Genomic DNA, 18,268 nt, shown 5'->3' with positions numbered 1-18,268 from the left:
GACACTGAAGTACCTTAAGCGAGGAATGAGATTACCAAGTTTGGTGTGAATTCAACTATGTTTGAGCCACTAATCACTGGCTTAAGATAACTAGTGGAGTGCCATAAAACCTTTACAGATTGCCCGTTCTTCTTTTTCTTTGCTTCATGCATTGTGGAGTGTGTTCTGCACTCTCAATCTCTTTGTATAGCAGCAGCAGTAGCTCTTTTCTCTGAGGATGTAGACTAAGGTTTTTCCTTATGTGGTTCTTAGGAAACAACTTAAATCATTGATTTAGACACCAACTCCATGATGCACAAGCATTTAACTGGTGGGATGTTCTTGCAGGGCACAATGCATACTCACGTGGAGGGGCAGTCCTACATGATAAGGAAACATCTTTGATTACCCTTCTGTGCTTCATCCCATAGAATCCAGAACAATCCTTTGATAGCACCATATACATAATGATACAGACCGAGACTAGGGACGTGCTTTCTCTAGCTCCTTACTTAGCTGATACAGTATCTTGCACTACCCATTTGATTGTCCAAGATGGAGTTGACTTGATGACACAGGGCTCGGAGAAGAAAGTAGTACTAGCATTGTTGACCGGTTTTGCTATTTCTTCGCTTAACATTGTTTTGTGAGATCTAGCCTTTGAAGTTACCAAGGAGTCATTACCTCGCTGGAGATTAACCTTCCTACTAGCAACTAATCAGTTGTCTCTCAACACTAAAAAGGTTCCAAATCTTCACTCTTGATAATAAAATTGTGGTCGAAGCATAACAGATGGTCGCCATTGAAGTCAGCAGAAAGGGGTCACACCAAAGGTCGGTTGATCACCTTGCACAAAAAGGTCAAGGCTTGAATACAAACTCATAAGCACTAGGTGACCTACTATAGCACATAATATCCTGGTCCATTTATCATCTGACTGATAACTTGCTCAACCTTAAGTGTTGTGCATCTTTTCTGATCCAACTGGAATGACATAATTTGCTCACTAGATGACCGACATCAGTACAGGGACAGTCAAGTAGAGTCACTTGTCTACCATCTCTTGCAATCTGTTTATGTTCTAATCAGTGACCTGTTCTTTAAAGGTTATCCTTTGGACTACTTCAGAAGGGAGTCCTATTGCATCTGATTCAACATACAAATCTTCTACCACGATAAGGAGAGATAACCAAGGAGGAGCTCACGTGAAAATAACACATTGGTGTAGTTCCACAATGGATCATGACTAGAAACCTCAATATCAGCACGTGTCGAGCAGCACAACCTTGTGTGCGCGCCCATAGGAGGCTCTCGGTTTCGTCGTGGCACCGTAGATCGCTAATTGTGGCACCATTACTGAACATACAGCACACAAGAAATCTCATGTGGTACAAATTGGGTTGCATAGGAGCAAGCACTATGCGAAGGAGGGATAGCAAACAAAGGTAGTCACAAGGCTAGGAGTCAATAAGCAGGGGATCCGAAGATTAAAACACCACGCAAGAGGCATAGCCTAATTGTCAAAGACAACTAAGTAGGGGACTCATGCTGAATTTCCATATACGCCTTGTGTCCACCAAGGTGATTACTAGGTAAAGATTAGCATGAGATTTGGTCTTACCGAGTAGCAACACGAGATCAAGACTGATAAACATCTAGAGACTTGAAAGGGTTGGAGGCAAAATAAATGAGACTCAAGAGATAGAGCCAATATACTAACTAGGGATTTAGTTGATAAAGCAATAACATGATCTGCGAGGAAAAAAAGGTTCCAAAGCTAGGTAGATAGCTATTAGCGTTGCACCAGATCATCAGTAGAAGAAGGAGCAATGAGATCTAACAAGGATTTTTTAGCAGGGTCCTCCCACATAGGAGCGAGACAACCACGACACATGTAGGCATTCAAGGGAACTAAGCTTGGGCCTAAGGTCAAGCAAAGGCATGGATAAAGGTCTTTGTAGCACAACGTTCAAGGGCTAACAACCACGTATACAGGCTCAGGCTCCTAAGAGAGAACTTAATTGGAGACGACGACCATGAGATTATCAAAAATTGGATGCTATTCTAGGATAGCGCTCTTCAACACTCGTATGCTTACCGAGGACAAAAGGGGTGACAGCTATAGCACTATCTATATAACGAGCATCCACACCTATATCATGGTCTTAAGCAAGCCTTTTGAAACACTCCATCCAATTAGCTTAAGCGACTCATACTAAGCACAAAGTTTGCACATAACAAGCAGTCACCTATAGCAACACCACTGCACATATCATGCAAAACATGGTAGTAAGGTACTGTTATCTTTTATTTCCTTTTTACAGAGTAGGCGGATATCTCTACAAAACAAGTTTTACCTATATTTAGCAATTTAGTTTTCAAAGAGGTGAACTTTTTGCTAACTATTAACTTTTATTTCCACAATACAGTTACTACGATGCTGGAGCTAGCCAAGTTTCTCACTATTCAGGAGAGACAGCGATTTGAATCAATTTTAACTAGCTGGGAATTTATTCCTAACACAAATCCTGGTAGACCCGATCAATGGTCACCTTAGGTCACCTTTGGTACAACTCAGGTCCACAGTTCGTGGGTTCGTACCATGCCGCACAATCGGGGACACCAAATGCCAGGACGTTCAGGCCTATCCTGCCCTTGGGCTCAGTCTGGTTCCCCGCAAGGAGCGCACAACAGAACGGGGCCTGGCCTGAGTTGAGCTACTCAGCTTCGCGGTCGAAACGAGTTATCCGGCCAGCTAAGTGATAGGCATGCATTCAATCTTGTCAGAAGTTCTAACAATGGTATGGTCCTTGATCGGCATAGACGGAATCACATGAGTCAACCTACACATAGACTCCGCCTGGCCTCGATTTATATTACCCCGTGGTTCTTTTCCACGATAGCAAATATAGTCAACCATGCTTCGGTATCCACCTATATCTCGTAGGTGATAAGAAATCACCGACTTCTACCGGTCTAAGCATGGCTAAGCATATATTCGATCCTGGACCTACACAGGGTTAAAGGTGTATATATCTAGACAAGGAATTTATATGCATCAAGTGGTTCTAATCAACTCTTATAACCTAATGCATCCATCATAAGGACTTGAGTAATATTTTGTAAAATACTAGGAGACTTAGGATGCTCTGGGGCTTGCCTGGAATCCAACACTTGGTCAGTGTTTGTTAGATGACACTCACTTGGTGAGCATCTCCTGTTCAGGCATGTACTCCAGGGATCCTTCTATCTTTGGGAAAAGTCCACCATACACCGTCTTTGGGTTCGGTTCCATCCTCATGTCCTTCACGTGGTTCATCTAGCGTACCTAGATGAGATGCAAAATGCAAGTGCATGAATATGAAGAATGGTAATATAAGATGCATCATATAATAGCATTCAAGACAAACACAAGATTATGCAAGACATAGACACCAATAACTATTTAACTATATGTCACACAACCTATTATAAAGGAATAGTAAGCATATTAGGTATGGCACACAATTGAACTTAAGTTCAGATATTGCACACATGCATCGATCAAGAACTAACCAACATGTTTAGTTAACAAGAGCAAGCTAAAGCAATCACTTAGCACATTATAGAAAGCTGGATAGCGGCACAACAGTAGCTTGTTTTATTCATAACTGGAGATCCAGACATCCAAATATGGTGATCCTAGACTTTCTAGAAAGCTTATTAAATTTTCTAAAACATTTTTATTATCATCACAAGGTGATTCCTCAAATAACAAGGTAAATCAAGCACAATTGGGCACCTCTGTCCAGACTTGGATAGATTCTACCATGCAACTTCACAAGCTTATAACTGGAGTTGTACTAATCCAAAATATATGAAATAAGACAATATGGAAATCTTATGAAATTTTCTACAATTCATATTTAATCATCCCAGCATGATTCCCAAGTTAAAAGGGTCAAACAGTCATATTTATCAAATCTGGTCCAGAAATTCTAGAGAACTACAATTTCTGAAGACCAACTTAGAACAATCATAACTCACAAAATATTTGGCCAAATGCCCTGAAACTTTAACACAAGATGTTTAAGTGAGTTATCTACAAATTTCTTATTATCATCTTAATATGATTCTATAGATAACAAGGCCAATTAATCCAATGAATAAATCTCTGTCTAAAACATGGATAGAAACTGATATGCCACTTCAAACAGCTACAAATGGAGTTATACATGTCTAATAAATGTGGTTCTAGACTTTTTAGAAAGCTTAGAAAATTCTAAACAACTTTGTTGTAAACACCTAAAGCTAATTCTACTAGTAAGAAGGCCCCACAGTAAGAACAAGGAAAAACTATCTAGGTTTGGGCAGAAATAGCCACAGAGATTTAAGCAAGTATAACTCAAGATCTACTTAACCAAAAATCATGATATTTAACTTTTTGGAAAGCCTAAGAAAAGTACTACAACTCGTGTATTTTCATCAAGTCATGATTCATAACTTAACTGAGCCAATTAATTCAAACATGCAGAACTATTCAGAGTAGGAGCAAAGCAATATAGGACATTTATTATTTTTATAACTCTTAAAATATAAATCCTAAACTCCTGAAATTTTTACCAGACAACAACAATCATCTGATGAGCACCCCATAAAAAGTTCATATTTATTTGAGGAAAAGAACTAGAGTTATGAAAAAGACAAGACACAACTAGTATTACAAACCTAACTGCATAAATTGATTTTTACAGCACAAACATTAAACTAAACCATGCCACATTATAGATCTAGGGCATATAGAATTTCATAAGGATTCCAAAATGTCCTCATTTACTATTTTACAATTTTTCTACTAATTACTACGAATTTTCAAAGTGGATCATTCAAATCTGCCTAAATCAAAGAAAAAGAGATCTAAATCTTGCATCGGGGACCCTGGAGTTTCCATAAATTAAAAGCAAACAAACTGATCCTTTCTGGCACTATTCATCTGAGTCACTGCTTATTCACTTAATCCCCTCCCTTTTCCCTAATTCAAGCGCAAGGTCCTTCGTCTTCTACACAGCACAGAGAACAGGGAATGGCCGTCGGGGAAGGCCGGCTGTCGGGGCAGCGGCTGGCGGTGACAAGGAAGGGCCGCGCTGGGGCTGTCCACGGCTAGCAGTGGCCGCACCTTTCCCTGGCTGGCCAAGCCACAGGCAGCAGTAGCGCAGCGGCTGAGCAGCTTTCGGACGTCACTACCGTCAGCGGCAGCCTTGGCGACGGTGGCGAGCTCGGCCGAAGAAGAGACGGCAGCGGAGGAGCAGCGTGGTCGCCACATGATTGGGAGTGGAAGAGGTTGGAGGAGGCGCGCTATGGAGGAGGAGCAGCGCAGCAGCTCGGGCAACCATGGCGGTCGCGCTCTGGCGTGCGTGTGTGCGGAGGGAGAGCGCCAGGGAGGGCGAAAGTGAGTGAGGGAGGTGTGGAGACACACGGGCGCTCGGTTTTGGAGCAGCAGGGCACGAGGTGGCACGTGGCACGGAGGTTGGACGTGGGTCGGCCATGGTGGGGCACGCTCTGGTGCATGGTGGCCACGCAGGCAAACCGTCGAGCACGTGGCGAGCGCCGGAGTGGACGAAGTGGACGTCCAAATTGGGCCTGCTATGGGCCAAATCAGAAATTAGGTCAAAAACAAAGTTTGTTCACCTCAGCATGCTCTATATTTCTTATTTAAGTTGCCAAGTCATTAGAGCTCTGGATCAGCGGATAATTAGTGTCCAATTAGCCAGTGTCAACGCATTGACAGCGATTACCAAACTCCAAAAATCGATGGTCAAGACAAGGTCCAACGAGTGCTCTCCTTTTGCACACTCTTCTTCCCAATGTATGCTCCAACTTTTATTTTGGGATCAAGTCAAGTTGCTTAACAAAATTTGGAGAACGCGGAATACCAATGTCGACGACGAGTCAACGATGAATTCCAAACTTAGAAAAATTCTAAGTACCGAAAACATCTGCTGATTCAACGTTTGAGCCTCGATTCGCCGTAGTTCCAAGTTGATCTGGCTCTTGGTCCAAAAACAAAGTTTGTTCTACTCTACTCAAACTTCAACTTTGATTTAAGGTGCAACTCCATGCAAGCACTATAAGTGATTGGTCAACACAGGTCAAAGTAGCATCACAGTAAAGCTTAAATCCGAGTTTTAGACCGATGGAGATATTTTCTTGTCCTCCGCTCAACACGAACCATTCATGACTTTTATTGTAGAGTTCAATTAAAGTCATTTGGGCAAGGTTGCAAGGTTTGGTTGACGATCTAGAATTCCATTCACTTTATAAAACAATCCAGGCAAGGACATAACTTGTCATTTTATGTGACTTCTTGATTCCAAACTTCACGAAACTTTTCCATGGATCAATATAGATGGATATTGATGTGAGACACATGAAACAAGTACATCCAGCATTACCCAAGCATACTTTTTAGAAAGGGCAGCATATAAGCAATGGTGCATGGTCCAAGTTTAAGTGCTGGCTCATTTTCATATGTTTGACCTAACATCTCCATCACCACTTAACATGACATGGTTGAGTTTAAACCCATTGCTTAACTGGTGACAAACACCTAGGGTGTTACACACGACTCTGGTCGGCGCCTTCCGCAAGACATCTGGAAGATATCCCAAAGATACTACGAGATCTATTAGGATATGTATGATCCTAAGATTTCTGTAATCAGTTATTACTTTCTGGTTGTCTCTCAGATCTAACCGACTTGTAACCCTGCTCCCCGGACTATATAAGGTGGGCAGGGACCTCTCCAAACACACGCAATATCATACGATAGCTAATACAAACCAACAGACCACAGGAGTAAGGTATTACATTATACTGATGGCCTGAACCTGTCTAACTCGTGTGTCTCTGTTGTCTTCTTGTTCTTGATCTCACGCTCCCCTACCGATCAGTCTACCTTCGTGGGATACCCCTCAGAGGACTGCCGACGATATTCTGTCGACAACATTTTTGTGTCAAATGGGAAGGCTCATAGACTTATATTTTTGGAATTAAAGGTAGTGCTACCCATGGGAAGAATACCTAGGATAATTCTAAAAATCCCCGATGAAAATTAGCGGCAAAGTGAATTCTTCCTATGTTTTGCAACACTATCTAATTAAACGTAAGGTAAAAGATGTATGATATCAATCCATTCTAAGTATAAGTCATTTTAGATCCATCTTAAGTCAAACCTCTTTAATTTTGATCGTATATACATAAAAATTCTATAAATTTAGTCAAAAATTGAGAAGTTTGACTTAACCTCGAAGTACTTCATCTAACCACGTAAGGATAAAATTCTTATTTTTAAGGAGTCGAACAATTTAAACTTTGATTATAGTTAGAGAGAATTATGTATTTGGCACTGAAACAAATCAGTCTTTCGTATTTAGCATTTAAAAATTTGAACTTTTTTATCTGGCACCATGTTAAAATTTTCTTCCTTATATGGCACTACCGTCCATTTCATCCATTTATCTGTTAGTTGACCATTTTAACTGTGTCAGTTTTTTCGTACTGTGACCAACGTACCCTTCGTCTTCCCTTGTTCCCCGGCCTTGTCAGCGCGGCCACTGCCATCGCCCTGCTGAACCAGTGTGGTGCTCTCGGAGACGCCGCCGTCGGCTCCACCATCCTCGGCCGTCGTCTTGCTGCCCGCCGCCTCACGGTCCGCGTGGTGCTGTGGCTACGGGAGGGTCGCTGGCAGCGACTGGAACCTGAAGTATCTGTCGACGTCGTCCGCGTCCTCGCCGCCCTGCTCCTGGCCGGCTGACGCGGCGGCGGGCTGGTTGAGCGCGAGCTTGGGGCCGAAGTCAGCGAACTGCAGCACGTCGGAGAAGCTGAGCTTGTCGAACGACACCGCCTGCTGCCTCTGAGTCGGCTGCGGTGGTGGTGCTGGTGCGGACGGCGCGTGCGCGTGGTGGCCAAGCATGTAGTCGACCATCTCGGCCCCGCGCGGCGTGCTGCTGGTCTTCCGGCGCCGTGTGCTGGACTTCCCGAGCGGCCGACTGTCTCCCGTGACGCCGTCGTCCTTGCACTCTTCGTCTCGCCGGTGAGATCCGGTGACTGGCTTCCGGCCACCGCCACGTTTTACGACGGTGTGGGTGGGTAACCTATAGCTACCTTTGCCTTTCGTTGGGTCATGGTGTGCAGACTTTGATCTGATCAACGAGCACGTACGTATGCAGGTGGCGCGTGCGGGTACAGCTATCTGTACGAGCAGGGCTACGGCATCAACAACGTGGCGCTGAGCACGGCGCTCTTCAACGACGGTGGGTCGTGCGGACAGTGCTACGTGATCATCAACGACAGCAACAAGACCGGGTGGGTGCAAGCCCGGCAACAACTGGGTCGTCGTCTCCGTCACCAACTTCTGCCCACCCAACTGGGCCCTGTCGGCGGCTGGTGCGGCCCGCCCCGCCCCCACTTCGACATGTCCCAGGCCGCTTGGGAGAACATCGGCATCTACAGCGCCGGCATCATCACCATCCTCTACCAGCGGGTCAAGTGCTGGAAGAGCGGCGGCGTGCGATTCACCATCGCCGGCTTCAACGACTTCTACATGGTGCTCATCACCAACGTCGCCGGCAGCGGCTCCATCTAGAGCATGGCGATGAAGGGTAGCAACACGGACTGGATCCCCATGTACAGGAACTGGGGCGCCAACTGGCACTGCCTCTCCGGCGGGCTCGTCGGCCAGGGCCTCAGCTTCGCGCTCGTCTCCAACGGCGGCCAGACCCTCGTCTTCAAGGGCGTCATGCCGGAGTGGTGGCAGTTCGGACAAACCTTCACAACCTACCAGAATTTCGACTACTAATAAGCAATATATAGACATTGTTTCATTCATTCATTCCACAACAGTGCAAGTTAATTTATCCAATATATCCTCCAAGACTAGAGAATTTGTGATATTTATAATTTTCTTATTTGACAACCTGTCCATCTATTATTTTTCTATTTGGCATCATGCATTTCTGCTATAAAGAACGGCATTCATGTCATTTTACCAGTCACTTGACGCCGTTACTCGCTCAAATGGACGGCAGTGCTATCTAGGGAAGGAAATTTCAACTTTGTGCCAAATAAGAAAGTTCAAATTTTTTAATGTCAAATACGAAAGACTGATTTGTTTCAGTGCCAAATACATAATTGTCCCTTATAGTTATATAAAAACTATTAACATTCATGATACAAAATAAATATCACTAGATTAATTATAGAATATATTTTTGTATCTTTATTGGAGACACAAATATTAATGCTATTTATTACTCCTCTGTTCCAAATTATAAGTCGCTTTGACTTTTTTGGTACATCTATTTTACTATACATCTAGATATAATAATATGTCTAGATACGTAGCAAAATGGATGAACCAAAAAATTAAAGCGACATATAATTTGGAACGAATGGAGTATAAACTTAGTCAAATTTGAATTAATTTAACTGCCACAAATTTGATAGTTGCATGTTTTTATGGACGGAGGGGTAATTAAATAATATTTTTTTTATGAACAGAGGGAGTAATTAGATATTAATTATCTCTATTTTGAAATACTCGAAATTGTTAAACTATGGGCCTTATCTAAAAGCAGGAATGTATACTCTTCGTTAATAACGAGGTGGAAAAGGAATTGTGATAAGTTTAGGGCACATTTTCAGTAAAACTGGGAATGTTGTGCAAAATATAAACAGAAGATAGAAGAACCCTGGCACTGGCATAAAACCACCATATATCCCATTCCCATCTCCTGACCGGCTGACCCGTCACCAACTCGCCATCTACTGGTCTGCATCTGCTCGAGCTCCAAGTACCCAGCGCCGGCGGCCCGGCCCAGGAACAGCCGTTCTGCTGCGCCGGCGGCGGCGGAAAAAGAGACGGATAGCGTGGGGATCCGTCTGATGCGCCGGCGGCAATGGGCATTTGGGATTCCATTCTCCCCGGCGGCGGCCGGCGCTTCATCAAGCGCAAGGACAGCGACGCCGGCGAGGCAGGTCAGGACTAAGACTCCCCAGCCCATCGGTCCCCTTCCAATTTCTTGTTGTCGTGCTTGTCATGAGAGGGCACTTATGGCATGTATTGATATGAAGTAGGTTGTTCTTGGAGATGATGCGCCGATGTGGTTTCCTGTAATCCTGTTTCACTTGCTCCTCTTTCTTTTACTACTAATCATAGAGATCCCGGCTTTGAGTGCTGCTCTGGTGGATGGAATGTTGTATGTCTGTGCGGAAGAGAGAGCATGAAATGCTTCATTTTGGCCGTTGCTTCATGGTGTGAGTGACATTGTGGTTCGGATTGTTCATAGCTTTCCGCCTTCCCCCTGCTCACAGGGAATTATGGTTTGGAGATTGCCTCCAGTGGTTTCATCTTTCAGGCTAACGTTAACACATTATGATTGGCTGGTTGCTTTTCGTTTGTTGATGTGTAAATCAACCCGAGAGAACAAGCAGTTGGAAATTGAAATGCTGAAGTCCACTTGCTATCTGTTGCCCTCAGCATTGCTCAGTGTTTGTAAATCCCAGTGTTTGCTCGGTCTTGTTAAGTCCCAGTTTTTTGTTGCTTCTCCTGGTCCCCAGATCAGTTCATCACTTCATCTCTTGCGGCTGCTTTCTCAAAGTATGATGATATTGTTTCCGGTGGGTGCAAGGCAGTGCATCCTTGTCATTTTAAAGGCAACGCTTATGAACTATGAAATTGATGGTGATAGCTTCTGGATGCCATGGTGATTTCACTTAGTTTGATTGTACATAATGATCTCTTCCTTCTTGAATGAAGATTTTTGAAAGTTTGATTGCACATGATAGCTATTTCAGCATTTAAGAAAAGAGTTGAGCTTGTTAATAGTTTCATGGCACAATAAATGTTGTTTAATTGAAAATCATGCTTTTAAATCATGAGAATGTTTAAATTACATTAGCTACAGAGGCAAGTAATTTTTTTTTTTTTGGTAACAGACATATTTTGATGCCATTGAATATATTCCATATTATGAAGTGCTTGTTAGGCCCGACTTTATGACTAGTTTTCCATTGCCCTAGTTTTAATTAAATTCTGGGTGAAAAGATTGCATTTTAAGAATGTTTTTAATGCTGATATATAGAAACATCTCATTGGAAAAAGCTGCTGCATTAAGTCTTGTCTCACACTCTCTCACTCGTACGTACCAGGTCGGGCACTAGAGGAACTGAGGGGCTCACTGTACAATGACTTTCATACTTCAGAAGGGGCCAAGCGCCATCAGCAGAGACTTTGTGGCCCTATTGTTGCACTGACATTCAACTTTGTGGTCGCTGTTGGGATCATCATGGCAAACAAAATGGTATGGCTGACTTTCCAATCATTTTAAACTTTTCACCGTCTGTCTATTTGCATTTCTTTAATAAATGGTATGTCGTTCCTTGTAGGTGATGGGCACTGTTGGATTTAACTTCCCAGTCGCATTGTCATTAATCCATTACCTTTTCGCTTTGGCTTTAATGGCTGTTCTCAAGGCATTATACTTGCTGCCAGTTGCTCCTCCTTCCAAATCCACTCCTTTCTCCTCATTATTTGCTTTAGGTGCTGTCATGTCTTTCTCCACTGGGCTTGCCAATATCAGCTTAAAGCATAACAGGTGACATGAATAATTGATTCCCTGTTTAACTGATACAAAGTGCCCTGCCTTTTCCTCAATGATTATATCTCATAATGTACTCAGTATTGTTTGTTTTCAGTGTAGGTTTTTATCAGATGGCTAAGATAGCTGTAACTCCAACCATAGTAGTGGCAGAATTTATTCTTTTCAAGAAAAAGGTTTCCCTTCGAAAGGTAAATTTCTTAGAAATTTCATGCCTCATATACTGTTCCATTCTTCTATTGATCTACTCCCTCTGTCCCAAAATAGATGACCTTATAGCATTCAAATTTTGTCCCAAATACTTGACCTTCTCACTTTCTAATGCACCTTCTTTTCCCAATACACCTTTCTCTTTTCCAATACATCTCTATCTCTACTCCTTGAGGGGTATTTTGGTCTTTTGGTTTCAGTGTTGGTTTCCGTGAGAGATTCTAAAACATCATCTAACATGGGACGAAGGGAGTAATTGTTATCAGAGATTTTTCAAACTGCAGTCTTAAAGAATTCAAGAAATATATCTTCTGGATGTAGGTTATCACTCTGGTGGTTGTCTCATTTGGTGTGGCCATTGCAACTGTTACTGATTTGGAGTTCAATTTTTTTGGTGCTTGTGTAGCACTAGCTTGGATTATTCCTAGTGCTGTAAACAAAATCCTGTGGTCAAATTTACAACAGAGTGGAAACTGGACAGCTCTTGCGTAAGCTGTTACTGTGTTTTATCTCTTCTGTTACAGCAAGATTTCCTTATGTTTTATACTAACCTCCAGGTTGTCTGATCAGGTTAATGTGGAAGACAACGCCAATTACCATATTTTTCTTTATTGTTTTGATGCCATTGTTGGATCCTCCAGGCCTTTTATCTTTCAATTGGGATTACAAGAACAGCAGCGCAATTATCATATCTGCTTTGTTCGGTTTCCTTCTTCAGTGGTCTGGTGCTTTGGCACTTGGGTGAGTCATAAAAATTTGATGTTACATGATTGCCTTTGCATTTCATGGAATCACATATCTTTTTCTTTTCATCTCTCTCTCTCTCTCTCTCTCTCTCTCTCACACACACACACACACACACACACAGGACATAGAGATACATTTCAATGCAAATTTTCACTAGTGGATATTTGTGTATTTTAACTTCCATATGGTGGATATTTGTGCATATCTAATGTCTAGAAAAAAAATCCTGGTTATGCATGTCATACATATTTACTTTATAGACCAGGAGATATGAGCGCATAGGAAGCTCCTTTTTCGAACCTAGAGAACCAATCTTATTGATTTTAATGTTACTATACCAAATTTGGCATCGGGTACATGAACATAATAGGATCTGTAACCTAGAGAAACAAGTAGAACACCTTTTTAATTGTTTTAACTTACAGCATTATTTTATATGGCATATTTCCATGTCCCAGTAATATTGCTATTATGCCCAATCTTGAAAATAGAAATATAGTAGTTCGCTTTACGTTGATAAGGCCTTTAGAATTCAACTCACAAGAAAAACTTTATTTATCAAAAAAAAAACAATAATCGTAATTTTTGTCTATGTGATACCCTTTTGGTCTTGAAGGTTCACATATTTTGGGTTTCGGAAATGACAGGGTAAAGTATTTGGTCATTCATTCTCTTCTGTGGCCATCGAATTTGCAAAATTTCTGGATCTGAACCTAATTTTTCAATGTATTTTGGATGCTGCAGGGCAACCTCGGCTCTCGCTCATGTTGTGCTAGGTCAGTTCAAGACGATTGTTATAATGCTCTCTGGTTATCTGTTATTTAAATCTGATCCTGGATTCACCAGCCTCTGTGGAGCTGTCATTGCCCTCGCAGGGATGTCAGTGTATACTTACCTAGGGATGAAAGAGTCAGCCACCAGCGGTAGGAGAAATTCCTTAAATTCAAGGCAAAATTCTCATTTGATGAAGTCCAAGGTTATTGTAGATGGAGAAAAGCCAGAAACAAAGCCCATGGATTCTGTGTAAATTGAACAATTGCCGTCCTCCTGCTAGGTTTAAGAACCCCCATTGGAAGCAGCGAGGTTTGGTGAGCACATTTATGATTCTGCACAAATATAAAACTATGAATTTCTGAAACAAAGGGCAAAGATTCAGAATCAAAGTTTACATGAACAATTTGCTCGACGTCATGCTGAACTGTTTGCTGGGTTCCGACTATTGGAACAACCAGCACTGGCCTAGCTTACAAATAGATAATTCCGTCCGTCCAAATGTTCATGTCAACGCCAAACGGCAACATATTTAAGTGAGATTCACAAGACTTAATACTGAACCCGAGAAAGTTTAAACCGATAACGAAGTACTTGAAGTTAACACTCATGGATGAATTCATCTTATAGCTTATAATAGCGAGTGCATGAAAAGATTACAACACTTTAACCTTATAAACAAGTGGGAAAAAACAAATCTTGATTTTAACGTACATATCAATTAAATAATTTATGTAATAAGAATACAAACATACAGCTAGGGTCGTCTCTCATGGTTCCTCTGAAGATGGCTGATGATTCGGAGGTTCAGTTTCAATGAGTGCCCACATCTTCTTCAGACATGGAATCCAGTGTTCTCCAGTCTTCTTCACCAGCCGTGCCATTTTATCGAAGGACAGCAGGATGTGAATGACGATGTACATAAAAATAGCAATGACGAGTGCGAAAACGTATATAGAAGTCTTTAGTTTCCTGTAGCTGCCTGCAGCATAAGCCCCAAGCAGAGCAAGCAGGTCCAGCACCATTGCTGTTTTCATGGGAAGGAGAGACCTCTTGTACTTGCTTCTTGTGCTATTGAGCAGCAGGATGACTATGACCACGGATGCCATGAATGCGGTGGCGTTGCAGTAGAAGAATGCCTTGTATCTTGGTGGATCAGTATCGTGGAGGGTTGGGTCGCCAGTGAAATGGCCGTCCCGGTCATCAGACCAGAGCCCTCCTGGGGGGAGCAGCCCAGCTTGGTATGTAACGCTCACTGCAAGGGTTCCAATCAGAATTAGATCTTTTCGTCATTTATACTCAGATTTTCTGCTGGCCATGATGCTTCGCTTGCCATTCTGGGATGGATGTGGACTCTTGAAAGGAGTGGCACGGAGCACCCACTCAAAGAAGTAATTCACCTTATCTTTTGCAAAGGTTAGCACCAGAACTTGAGCCATGACATAGGCAAAAACAACAGCAACAACTAGGATGGCATACACTGATGTTGATACTTTCCTGCAGCTTCCAGCCGCAAAAGCACCCATGAGACTGACCAGATCAAGTAGCATGCATCCACGCAGCAAGTAGCCATTGATTCCACTCTGGCATAACCTTTTGCTAACAAGCAACATGATCACAGCCAAGGATGACATAAAAGCAGTGGAGTTTAGGTAGAAGAATGCCATGTAACGGCATGGGAACTCATCATGGAACATTGGATAACCTACTCGGTGCCCATCGTTGTTGTCGGGCCAGAAGCCACCTGGTGGGTTTATGCCAGCCTGATATGTGCTCGATGCTGCCAGAACAGCAAGCAACAAGAGAAACTTGCGCTGCTTCTCCAAATCTTTGAGTTCAGGGTTATCATCTATTTCCTGAGCTGGTCCATCATCAGAGCTTCTTGTGGACACAAAGAGCAGGACGTGAACCATAACATAAGAGAAGACAAGAAAGACCAAGATCATCACATACAAAGATGTGGAGAAGTCCGGCTGCTGCCAGCAGCATATGCTCCCATCATACCAAAGAGATTGAAAATCATGGCTGTCTGCAGTACATATCGTTTCAAGGCACCAACAGTGATCAAGTTGCTCTGGAGTAGGGTGATGATGACCAAAGAAGACACAAATGCCGTGGAATTACAATAGAAGAATGTGTTGTACCACTTTGGACTGATGCCTCCAGGATAGGGTTTCCAGCACGATGCCCATCCTCATTGTCTAACCAAAACCCACCAGGTGGATTCAACCCAGCTTGGTATGTAATGGTGGCTGCTAGGATGGCAAGTAATAAAAGGTATGTGCGCAGCTTTCTCATACCATCCTTAGCATCATTAACAGTGTCTCTTGAAACATGACTGGATGTATGTTGTTGATCCAATGCTAATGGCATCTCCTGCTCGTTGGTTGTACTGTTACTCTCCATAAGGAACGATTTTAGCTTCAAAATCAGCTTATCCTTTTCTCCTTTTATCCATTTTATGCACTCGCTGACAAACTCTGGTCTGGGCAGAATAGGTGCAATCCACTGAATGGCGAGATATAGTAGGATAGCAGCGACAAGGGTGAACACATATATAGATGTATGGACTTCCCTGCAGCATAAGCAGCCATAAGGCCAAATAGGCTCACAAGAACACACAGACGAAGTGCATTCGACATGACAACATGATCCACTGCTGTGTTGCTGAGAAGCATGATGATAATGACAAGGGATCCGGCAAAAGCTGTGTCGTTGCACGCCATGAAGGCCTTGAAGCGACTGGGATAGTGGTCTCTGAGCGCCGGGTCACCAGCTAGATGACTAGCACTGCTGTCAGGCCAGAATCCACCTGGTGGGTTTAGCCCTGCTGCATATGTTACCGTCGTTGACAATGTGGCAAGAACCAGCAACAAGCTGCGTTTCTGCTCCAGTTCTTCCTTTTTTTTCTTGGACAGAGGCATCTAGCTCATCATCTGTTATGCTCTGACTTTTGCTGAACATGCGTGCTAGAGAATCATTCCAGGATCTCTGAACATCCATCAAAGTTTGTTGAAGCCATGGAGATGCTAGATGCCAGAAGAACACTACATGAAGTACAATGGATGTGAAGACACCGACAAGCAGCACCCAAGTATACAAGGATGTTCTGATTTGCCTGCAGCTGCCTGCAGCATAGGCCCCATAAGCCCGAGCAGGTTGAGTAACATCGCAAAATGCAGCGAGCGGAGCCAAATTGCATTGCAGCTGAGCTTCCTTACTAAGAGCAAGATCAAAACGATCAGAGACGCCATGAATGCTGTTGAGTTGCAGTAGAAGAATACCTTATACCGCTTTGGATAAGTAGATTGCAGGACAATATCGCTGGCAAGATGGCCATGCTGGTTATCTAGCCAGAGGCCACCTGGTGGGGCAAGTCCTGCCTGGAAGGTGATAGTTGCAGAAAGAATTAACCAGTATCATCAAGTACTTCTGCAGCTTCCACAGAAGCTCTGCCTCATCAGTACCGCTTGGCGTTTGGTCTCCTTGTTGCTGCGGTTCTTTCTGACTCATGGTTCTTTCAGCCACATGACCGTTTCCTGGCTGCAGTTCAACCTCCATGCCCATAAGCTCAACGAACAAAAGCAAATCTTTGGGTGCCTAACTCTGAAGATTTCAACACTTGCTCTATTTGTAGGGTTGCAACAATATTTCAATATATGCCGATATACTGGGCCTTGTATGTATCACTGAATGTTAGACAGATGTATATGTAGAAATCAACAATGGCGTTGAATCCATTGTCACATTTGCAGGCATAAAGGGCTAAAAGACATATGGTAGGCATTATCAGAATGATAGAAACTTTGGTTTCCGCCACCAAGGAAGAGTGCTTGTCCAAAAAGGAAAACAAAACAACGGTACATTCTATTCAGTCGGTACCCACCTTTATTGAACATAGGAAGTATCTCCTGCAGTGGCATAGAGTGAACAATTTAAAATCCAGTGTGTGCCTTAGGTTCATATTATAGTGATCTGCATAAGATTCTCAGAACAATATCTATTCACCACAGAAGGGGACAATGGTATGGGGCTTGATTCCAATACAGCTTATACAGCGCAGGATACCAAACTCCTTTTCCTTTATTATAAGTTATATGCTTTATTTTCTGTTGTGTATTTTGAACGGGAAATGCTTTGAATACAATTCAAGTACAAACCATGCATCTAAACCATCCAATGCATTTATGAGCTTTTCATCCAAGTAATTTTAACTGTAAGATCTTGGGTTGAACTCAAATGATTGTGTGTGTAGTACACATTTTGAAACCAATGACTTACATATATAGTTTGACTATTTAATATCTTAGACTACCAGACGTGCACAAAATCACTGGCCCATGGCTATTGTCATTGTAAGTAGTTGGCTTTCTTGGTTTTATTCTTTTCAACAGCAGCTTTTTTACCTCAACCACTTGGGACTTCAAGCCCTACCACCAAGGTGCATCCTTGTTATTCTCTAGTGTTGATCTTCTCTTAAAGTACAAGACTATGCTTCCAATATATAAAGAGTCTAACATGATGGATTAACATTAGGTGTATTGTGTTGAACTGTAAAAAAAACATACATATAATCCTGTGAGTGCAATGACAGTAAGTTTGGGAGTAGGAATGTATACTTCCCGCCCGCTTGTCCAAACGAAGGGTTTGGATCCATCCGTATTCCAGCCCAGGTATTCAATGTTCCTTCCAGATCCGTCCTTATCCGAATCTGGACATTCATTGTCCAACACTAAATCTGAACCCGGATACTCAAAGTTGGATATCTGATACGGGTACTTAGCTTAATGAGTATTTTATTTAGTATCCGAATATCTGTTGACCAAAATTATCCACTCGCATCTATATCCGAGACATCTCATGTTATCCGTGTCGAATCCGAATCTGAGTAATATAATCATTGCCATTTTCCATTAAAAAGTTAG

The 18,268-nt window shown here is 42.6% G+C and overlaps 1 protein-coding gene and 2 pseudogenes across 2 annotated transcripts; 2 read left to right on the top strand and 1 right to left on the bottom strand.

Annotated features, from left to right (window-relative positions):
* The first annotated feature begins 3,032 nt into the window (after nucleotides 1-3,032).
* On the top strand, nucleotides 3,033-8,815 carry LOC136520972 (expansin-A18-like; annotated as a pseudogene).
* Nucleotides 8,816-9,743: 928 nt separating this feature from the next.
* On the top strand, nucleotides 9,744-13,714 carry LOC136520971 (nucleotide-sugar uncharacterized transporter 2-like). 2 transcript variants are annotated; one of them, XM_066514685.1, is made up of 8 exons: nucleotides 9,744-9,993; nucleotides 11,167-11,318; nucleotides 11,404-11,612; nucleotides 11,713-11,806; nucleotides 12,147-12,313; nucleotides 12,396-12,566; nucleotides 13,317-13,348; nucleotides 13,419-13,602. In XM_066514685.1, the coding sequence occupies exons 1-8, from the start codon at nucleotides 9,915-9,917 to the stop codon at nucleotides 13,469-13,471; spliced, it is 957 nt and encodes a 318-aa protein (XP_066370782.1). In that variant the 5' UTR covers nucleotides 9,744-9,914; the 3' UTR covers nucleotides 13,472-13,602. The 2 variants fall into 2 exon arrangements, with proteins under 2 accessions (XP_066370782.1, XP_066370781.1); XM_066514684.1 differs by having other exon boundaries at nucleotides 13,317-13,714.
* Nucleotides 13,715-13,833: 119 nt separating this feature from the next.
* On the bottom strand, nucleotides 13,834-17,180 carry LOC136520970 (uncharacterized; annotated as a pseudogene).
* Nucleotides 17,181-18,268: the final 1,088 nt, after the last annotated feature.

This window comes from Miscanthus floridulus, chromosome 18, assembly GCF_019320115.1.
Source record: "Miscanthus floridulus cultivar M001 chromosome 18, ASM1932011v1, whole genome shotgun sequence".
Lineage (NCBI taxonomy): Eukaryota > Viridiplantae > Streptophyta > Magnoliopsida > Poales > Poaceae > Miscanthus > Miscanthus floridulus.
The sequence above is the reverse complement of the archived record's forward strand: the minus strand, read 5'-3'. Positions and strand labels throughout refer to the sequence as shown.